The sequence below is a fragment of the Falco punctatus genome, assembly GCF_963210335.1.
Source record: "Falco punctatus genome assembly, chromosome: 8".
In the NCBI taxonomy this organism is placed as follows: domain Eukaryota; kingdom Metazoa; phylum Chordata; class Aves; order Falconiformes; family Falconidae; genus Falco; species Falco punctatus.
The window spans coordinates 30,173,527-30,182,974 of NC_137588.1; the positions used below are offsets into that span (position 1 = coordinate 30,173,527).

The 9,448-nt window shown below is 45.1% G+C and overlaps 1 protein-coding gene across 2 annotated transcripts in view; it reads right to left on the reverse strand.

Annotated features, from left to right (window-relative positions):
• TFCP2L1 (transcription factor CP2 like 1) overlaps positions 1–9,448 on the reverse strand; it is a 57,191-nt gene that overhangs the window by 22,883 nt on the left and 24,860 nt on the right. For both annotated transcript variants that reach the window (XM_080399778.1, XM_080399779.1), the window contains one exon: positions 7,199–7,350. In XM_080399778.1, the coding sequence (XP_080255904.1) occupies positions 7,199–7,350 (152 nt within the window). The remainder of the gene's footprint in view (positions 1–7,198; positions 7,351–9,448) is intronic.

The window sequence follows — 9,448 nt, forward strand, 5'->3', positions numbered from 1 at the left end:
GAAAAAAAAACGTACTTTTTTCCAGCCTCTTTAGGAAAAAAAGTATATTGCTCCTATAAAATGGCTAATCATGTCAAAACTACAGTATTTCTTAAGCTTCTTATTGCTACTTAAAAGGTGATCTTTTAGGACACTGTAAATCAGAAAAAGCTAATCGGAAAATTTCCACATCTTCTCAGATTGATAGGTACATGTTGATATAACCATCAAATGCTGTAAAATGACAGGCAAAGTTTTCACCATCATAATTACAGGAATCTCAAAGTAGATATGGATAATGGGGGAAAGTAAAACAGGGACATGGACTATACTGAAAAAATTGTACAGATAGTCTCTTACTTCTCATTACTGTCAGAAGAGCTTCTGAGCACTTCCTTCCTTCACAGATATTGAAGATTTATGGAAGCAGGAGAACAAAATGCAGTCTAGGGGCTTCCAGTAGGAGTTGCACACAGGCTACAATCCAGCAAGTTCACAATCCCATTTGAATTTCATCCAGATGTTAGCAACAGAAGAAAGGATTACAGAAAGAATAGAAAACAGTCTCTTGGTTAAAAGACAACTGAGATTCTAGCTTCCTAGGGACAACAGAAGTCAGATGCTCTACTTATGCAGAGGTGCCCTGTCATCTGAAGCAAGATTCATGGTGAGCTTAGGGATGGTGTGGTTTGGAGACAGGGTTGTTTATCCTGTGCTGCCAAGTGAAGACAGAGTTGCCAAACATATGGGGAAATTGCTGCTAGCAATTAATGGCTTCAGCTGAGACACCAGAACCTACTCAGAGCTGTCTTCAAAGTCAGACAGGAGACAAATTCCTTCTCCAAAGACAGAGAGGTGCACCGCAAGAACCGAAAACACCAAGTAGCCCATCTGAGAATAGGAAAGGACAAACCAGCTTTGTTAGCCATTTTTTAAGCCATCCAAACCCAGGAACAGCGTGGAAAGGGATCAAGGAACAGTATAGCACCCCACAATGATGAGGGATCAAGGATGCATAGGTGGGCAGCCACCAGGGAGCACCTGACATTCACAATCTCAACGACACCAAGTCGTTGTTGCACCTGTGATTTTACATAAGGGTGGAGCACATTTTCACACAGGAGAGGCCATCAGCACCAGAGCTCCCCAAAATACCCAGGGCCTGGTCAGTAACAACAGTAATTCTTAGGAAAAGAGGTAGTTTTTAGCATGGGACAAAGCAAAAATATCCCCACAAACAGATCTATAATTAAACCAGAAGCACACCCAGGCAGCGCTGGTCACTCAGCCTTCTCTACACTTCATTTAGGCAAACAAAGAATTGTTCCAGGAAAACTACAAACATTCAGACAGTTGGGACCCCATAAAAACTCAATTACGTAGGAGTTAACGTCAATACAAACCAGCTTTTTTCATTTACTGTAAATCTCAGTGTTTAAAACTGGGCTCTCTGGCTGCAGAAGATTAGACAACCAAATCTGAACTTTAGACTTTTTAAGGGAGGCAAAGCGTCTCTTTTGTCTTCTGTTGTAAGCAATTTCATCTCCTACCCAAGCAAAGAGCAATTGGCTTCAAGATGTCCTCTTCTGGCAGGACTGCTTGTTGCCCAGTGCTTTCTGCACCTTGCCTTGGAGCAGAAACCAGAACACGCCTGTAGCAACCTGAGGCAGAACAACAACCAGCAGATTTTAAACACAGAGCAGTTTAAAGTGCACCAGCTCATGCACATGTGTCTTGAACCCGGATACGTGTGTTTGCACCTGAGGACTGAAATTTGGGGTTTTCATTTAGCTGTGACCCAGACTCAGAGTAAATCTATCTTTAGCTTCATGAGGCATCTGCTTCTTATGCACCTCCACAGCAAAGCTCCCAGTATCATCACAGGTCTTCTCAGATGTTAGTGGTTTTCTCTCATGGTTTGGGTTTTTGGCTTGTTTCTTTTCTGAACTGTCTAGGACTGGCAGTAAAGACAACTCCTGGAAGACACTGTAAAGCAGAGATGGCCAGCCTTCCTGAGCCTAACCAGCTGTACGCTGAAATCCTCACATGGCCAAGAACACAAGTCACATACCACAGATCTGGAGAGCTGAACAGAGCCCAGGAAAACTCTTCAAGCAGGTGACGGCCAGTTACTCTGAATTACCACTGGGGGACAGGGCCAGATTCGTCACACAGCCTGCTCTCAGTGACCCTCTGCCACCAACCTTAACCACCCTTTATTTGCAGTAATTTACACCTGAGGCTCCGAGCCAACCCAACGCTGGTCATGAAACAAAAATCATGATTTGAATAGCTCACAGTCCACAAGTGGTTCTGGCACTACAAGCTCATTCCCTTGGGCAATGACTTTCAGGTTTTTTTGGGGGGGGGGGGTTGGCTTTTTTGTTTTTTAAAGGAATATTTTATTTCCTCAATTTATTAGCATTCAAATCTACTGTACAGTGCTTGTTTCCTCCACATTCCTCCTGGTGCAATTCCTGGAACCACCTTCATTACTCCCATTTCTGTCCACGTTTGAAACTAGTTCTAACCAGCCACGTTCAAACCACACCCCATAAGACTGCAGACCATGGAATATGCAACTGCATCAAGCTCTCTTGCTAAAGCAGTGGTTTGTAATATGGTTGCTGGTTGATTGTTTGTCTGAAAATCCCTATCCACAAGAGACACTGAAATAGTGCTAAAAGGCGGGCTAGTTCCAAAAACGTTAGGCGATGTTTGTGTTGCAGGCTTCTGGGCGGCATAGCTCTGTTGACAGATGTGGTCCCTGACCAAAGCAGCGATGCCAGCAGCAGCTCCTGGTGTGAGGACAACACCTTTACCAGTCCTGTGGACTGAAGGTGAAGCGGTGTTAAGACACCAAACTGATAAGTCTATACTTTGTCCTGTTGGATGAGTAACCCTCCTGAAGTCCAGTACAGATTTCTTAATATAGGAACTGCCCTAAAGATTCGCAAACTAAGATCATGTTCAATTTGGGCTAGCAGGGCTCTGGCTCCAGTTTCCTAAAGAATGTGGGAAGGCAGGGGGGAAGAGATCGGGAAGACAAGTGTAATGAGTCAGTCTTTGGAAACCAAGCTAGGGACTTGACTCTAGTTACTTCATTTACAGGCTGGTTCTAGAGCTGCAGCCAGCAAGCACTCATGGTTTCAAACTGGAGCAGACAAGCTTGGGAGCCTGCCACTGCTGAATGTCCCCAACTCAACTTTACATGACAGCTGAGCTCCCTCAGAAACGCTTCCCCTGCCCTAGCTGAAAACACTGGTCTCCATCTCATGAGCCCTCACTGCTTCCTCCTTCGCTCTTGTGGAGAGTCCAGGCCAAAGACCGCTTCCCCCTCAATGCCACGGACCATCTCACTGGGTCTGTCCAGCAAGAAGCAAGGCTCATGAGAAGTCATTATGCTCCACAAGCCTGGGGCCCTCTCCCACCCCTCTCCTGATTGTACACAGGCACTGGACAACCTTTCTTCCCAGTCCATATGAAACCCTTTCAGATCTCATCTGAATCTCTGCACCGGTTCCTCTTCAATCTCTGCTGTGCAACTTGGCCTTCAATTTGCTGCCCAGTTCTTCCAGCTTTTCCCACTCCATAGCTCTGTCAGACCTGACCTTTCTTCTATCCAGTTCTGCACATGGACCCTCTCCTAAGCTGGTCCACTCACCGGCCGCCACTGAACCAGCCACGTGGAGTGTTTCAGAGCACGGAGCAGAACTGCTTCACAGTGACAAAAGATTGTTTAGTGAGTGGCAAAGACCTTGAGTCAGGAAGGAACATTTGGACAGCAAGTGGCAAGAGTCACCCAGCAAGCAGAAAACGCCAAACCCAGTCCTCACAAATCGAGTAAGTAACCACACTGGATGTGAATTGCTTTGCTGGAGCCAGGGCAGCCACTATGTCTTTGTGCCTGCCTTACTAGGAGCCAGCTGTGACTGTCACCCTCACCAGCACAGGCAGGGTAGAGGGACATCCATTAACAAAGTTACCCATTTGCTAGAGTAATCCATCACAAAACTCAAGCATACAAGGAAGAAGGGAAGTTTTATGTAACAGTGTTTGGCCAGACCATGATAAGCACAGAAAGAGGGTAAGGGGCAAGAGGCCTCCCTTTGCTTACAGCCAGCATAAGGCAGCAAGGTGTAAGGAACGGTCTAAATTACTTCATGAGAAGGCTACAGCACTGCAACTGGGTCCCAGTGCTCTGGAGTCTACGTGGCAGCTCTGCTGCCATGCTGTGAGCATTGGCTCCAGAGACCTGGGCTGCCTCAAGGTCTCCGCAACACACCTCAGGCTCATACAACGTAATTCTATTAAGTGGATTAATTTTCTGTCAGAGCCTTTAACTTGCACTTAGCCCTAGTTCAGGCAGGACAGTCGAGATAAGCGTGGCAGCACCTGGGTGGGATTCCCTGGCTTGTGTTGAGCAGGTCAAGGTAAAGACTTGCAGCACCCTCCTCCGATTTTGGAGAAGGGATGGGAAAATACCTACAACAGGTACATGCTGGGAAACTATAGAGCTCAAGAATTAGTGGTTCTCACAGAGAAGTATTGCTGAAAGGAAAAAATATGACTCAAGCATTTTAATTTGTTTTTAAACAGACACACCTCCTGGTTTTATTCCAACAGGTCAATGCATCAGGAAGATACTTTTGACACAGATGTCAAAAAAAGACCTAACACCCATTTATGCAGAAGTTCCTGAACAGAAACCTTTAAGTGAAATGGGAAGTTACCTGCCACTTCAGATGGATTCTTTGTCCTGCAATTGCAAGACAAATCTTCATCTGTTTAACCCCAGGCAATGCCCTCGCTGATATCCCACCAACTGAAATTAGACCGCCCAGCTCTGACCACATCTGGTTGAAGGGTGGGTCCATCATCCTCTTCTCCCCATATCTGCAGTTACCTTCAATTAACCCACAAGCTTCTTGCAGCAGCTCATACCCATGCAGGAGCAGACTCCTAACTAGCACAGGCAGGGGATTTTGGTCTAAAGGATTTTGTATTGAGGTAGACCACATCAGACAGATTTACAGTCAAGGCCTGCCTTTGCTACTAGGAGTCAAAATGCTGGAAGCAAGAGTGCAGCAATGGCATGGACTCTGAAGCAGCTGCTAGAGTGGAGCAGAATGGTTTTTAAAGCAGGTACATTGCAAGATCTCAAGAAAAAAAAAAAAAAAACAAAAAACAAGAAAAACACACCAACCTATCTACACATAGAGTGTATTGAATTTCAAGAGGTTTTTCAGGAAACCCAGAGCATCTCAGGGTTAGGAGCAAGAAAAATTGCTTGGCAGCTTAAATTAACAAGGTGAGTATGCTCCTAAGGTGGCAGGAAGATGTAAAGCTCCTGCCAAGAGGAACAGAAAGCAGAGAACTATTCAACTGTCAGCAGATGCACCACCTTTTACCACTAATCACTCCAAGGACTCTAGAAAAAAGTGCCGTTTCCATCCACCGTGGTGAGCCAGCAGCACTATGGAGTGCCCACTTCTTCCCCCAGCACCTTCCCAACTCGGCCCCACTGCACAGCTCCTGCCAGCCTCATTCCTGCTTTGTTCCTCCAGGCCTGTCCAGCCTCCTGCTCTCCAGGGTGTATTCTGCAAGGACACATCCCACCTTCCCCCTTGAGAGATGAAAGACAGATGCAAAAAGATATCCAGGAACTAGTGTTCTGCCAAGGATCCAGGCCAGTACTGCGTCAAGATGGAGCAGGAGACAACTCCTTGCAACAGTAAGCAGGAGAAAGCCTAACACAACATGGTCTGTCTGCAAAGGCAGTAACAGTCTTACCTTGCAGAGAAAAAAAATCTGCTCTAGTCACACAGATTTTTAAAACTTATGGCATTGTGTAAAGAGTTGACTAACTTTTGCCCTACCTAGGCAAAAAAAAAAAGCAACACAACTGGCACTGCCTCATGTATGCTAAAATATTTGGCCATCAACTGCTTTTCACAACAGAACATCTTTTACTCTGAAAAAGGAAAGAATTGTGTTTCACAGGAAGATTCATCTCCATCTCACCCTTGATATGCCACATAATCTCCTCCTGGGGTCTGCTGTATTTGAATGGATAAAACGGGAAGACAGTCAGAGATCTCAAGCAACTTTTGATCCTGGGAGACAGCACAGTGCCAGCTTAGGTGACGGGAAACATTGGGCTCCTCGAGTACAGCCTGCAGCACCTGGCTGATCTTTCTATGGGTTTCTATGATCACTAGCAACACAGATCCAGCAGCCAACTGCATCTGAGGTCAGAGTCCAGGGGAGGTCAGAGCTCTGCTTTGAACAAGCATTAAGAGAAACCTAGCCAGAGAGGCACCTGAGCAAGCTTCACGCTCAGTGCACAAACCTTGGAGAGCTGAACAGTGTCCTGAAGCAGGAGAGGAATCTCAGTAACAGGGCAGACAGCCTTCAGCTTGTTGCTAGGCTAGTGCCCTCGTTTACTACACTTATTTTCTGCCAGGTTCTAAGTTTTAGCATAATCTGTGCCTGGAGAGGTCTGATACCACCAGGACCCATGCACAGGAGGTGCTGCAAAGTGACAGCCAAACTCCAACCACAGATGTGTCTGCAAAAATTCTGCCAAAAGGGGAAGAAAAAGCCTAGAGAAACACACATTGCTTGTTTTTCCAGGAGTAAAAATTAGCCTATGAGGTCAGTTATGGAGGACCTTGCTGCACGGAACCCCAGTAACTTGTCAAGTTAGGGACCGAGCAGAGCCACCTCACCCAGCCAGTGGGAGCGATGTCATGCTCTGCCCAGATGACTGAGGAGCCCTTGGATACCTGCTAACTCATCCTCTGGCAATGCCCTCCAGCAGTGCTCGGGGACTTACCATGTTAAGAGCCCTCCCGAGCCCAAACTTTGCCAATCTGCTTAATTAATCTGGCCTTTTAAATGAAGGTAGAAGGCTGCAGTTTAAGTTGTCTGAGATCAAGCCAGCATCCTGGCCACAGGGAACTGTGCATGCTATAATGCTGCTTTAAGTCAACAGTTAAGTCAGTGGCACTTCATTATTTTATAACAGTTGACAGTCTGATATATGAATGCAAAAAATCAAATATTTCTCCTTTCCTCCATTCCCCTCTCCCCATCTCTATCCCTCTTTTTCCCCATCCCATTGCCCTCCCGGTAAGACACAAATACAGGATTACATCTCTTTCTCATGAGTTGCTCCCAGAAAATATGCCCTCCTTCAGTGCAGTGCAAACCCCACCTTGGTTGAGGTAGGTCAGAGTTTCTTCATGCAGTTTCACAGCAGGTGACGTGGCTGTGCAGAGGACGTACTGAAAGGGTGGCAGTTTGGCATCATTCTCAGGAGACAGCTGCGGTTCTTCCTGCTTGAAGATCGGCAGTGCAAGGACATCTCTGCAATGCAGAATTCACACACATTTAATTACAAAGACTTTATGGAGTGTCCTACCCTCAACCTGCACTGAATTCTCATGCTCTGAGATAATGGGGATGGCCTCTGGAGAAACACCAAGTTAGGATGGCTTAAAAAAAAAAAAAAAGTTTAGCCTGTATAATGTAACAGGGCAACTTCTGCCTCTAGAATGTCAGCACTAGACACAAAAGAACACACCATTAGCAAAATATTATTATTTCTGAGAATTAATTTGTGTTTTTAAAACAAAAATTTGATTTACTTTTCAATTAAGCAGTCTTCCTGATGAGGAAAAAAGTTCTCAAAAACAGATTCCTCATCCTTGTGGAAGTACACTTGTTTAAGAGTTCTTGGGCTCTCAGATGAAAGCCTTTCAGGGAGAAAAAAAAAAAAAAGCAAGAAAAGGCACTTTATTTTGACAGCTGAATGTCAGATTAGTAAAATGTCTACAAGCAGCAGCCAAGGGTGAGGAGCAGATAGCTCCAGTGTAAAAAGGAGACATTCAAGTAAATGATGGCAAGAACTGCTGATTCGATTGACATCTCCTTGCACTCTGATAAACCTGGTCTCAAGGCATTACATAGCTCTTGTCAGCACTGGGCTACCTTCAACAAATGCATACACAGGTGCTCAGGAGCAGCTTCTCTAGGACCTGTACACCATCCCAGTTCTCACTCCTTTACAAGGCTTTCACGCTGACCTGCCTGCTGATTTAGTGTCAGACTGATCCCAGCCCGCACTAATCCCTGAGCAGAACTGGTATTAGCAAGGCTGAGAGCACAACAGAATGATTAGTACAAAATGAGATGTCAGGAATAAGCATCCTTATGTCAACATGTCTGATACTGAAGAACCACATTAGCCTTCCCCACGTCACTAACATTTCTGATCATTGTGTCCATCTACTTAAGACATTAATACCCTTCTAAATTAGGAGGATTATGTTGAACAGAGACAGTTCAGAATAAGAAGCAATTCTTTTTTCTCCTCCATTTCCCCCAGATGTATGAAGATTCCTATTACAGAGGCTGCAGTTCTGTTCCTTTCAGTAATCCCATACATAAAAATCTTTAAGAAAAACTGTTCAGGAACATGCCAGCATGTACAGGCATGCTCCTTATGGAAAGAGCATTAAGAATTTTCTCTTTGCCTGTTCAGTTAATGATCCACCCTACGTTCACTCACAGCACCCACAACCTTGAAGGCTATGCAGGTCATGAGTGAAACTGCACAGCAGTTTATAGCAAACTGCTCAAGCACCAGGTTCCAACACAGGTACTCCTATTTATGGCAAAATAAAGCTAGAGAGCAAACCGTGTCATTTCAGATTCAGACAGGAGAAAAGAAACACCTATCTCCGTTTCCATTCTCTTTTCCAACCCCACTCCCTCTATATTATCACCAACTCGAAAGCATCCAGCCTCATTTGCTTACTGGCATTACTGACACAATCACAGCTCTTGCCTAACTGCAGCCATAGGGAGGCTTTTTTTTCCCCCCTTTAGTGATGATGATTTACTGCAGTAATGAAGTGACAGAAATGCCTGCAGTAGATTTTTGAAATAGATAGCATTGCTACACACAGGATCTGATACTGCTCCACAGTCATCTCGCTCACCCTGGATGCCAACATTTGCTCTTAACACACTCGTCTGCACAGTGCTACTGGAATGCATGTTGCTTTACAGATGAGAACAGGTCAAAAAATTCTGAAGCCTGAAAGCTTCTGCAGTTCTGCACAAAATCTGGCCCAGGTTTAAAAATATCAAGTCTGGGTCAGACTTGAGCCCACAACACAAATTCCTTTTAACTGGCCAGAAAAACATATTAAATTGTTTTTGCTGGCTTGATGCTAGCTGGGGGAATAAAAGATACCTGATCTGGCAGAAAGGCTGCTAGTATGAAGGTAACCTGTCAGTGCTTTAGGACAAAATTTCAGTTTTATTGAGTATCTGCTACTGCGACCACTGTGGTTTTGATTGATCTGGGACTAAAAGCCCTAAAAAGTTTTATGGCAGCAACAGCCTCAGGTGTTTCAGGGATAGTCAGTTGACTAAAACCCTTGTTTTCCATAAGGAC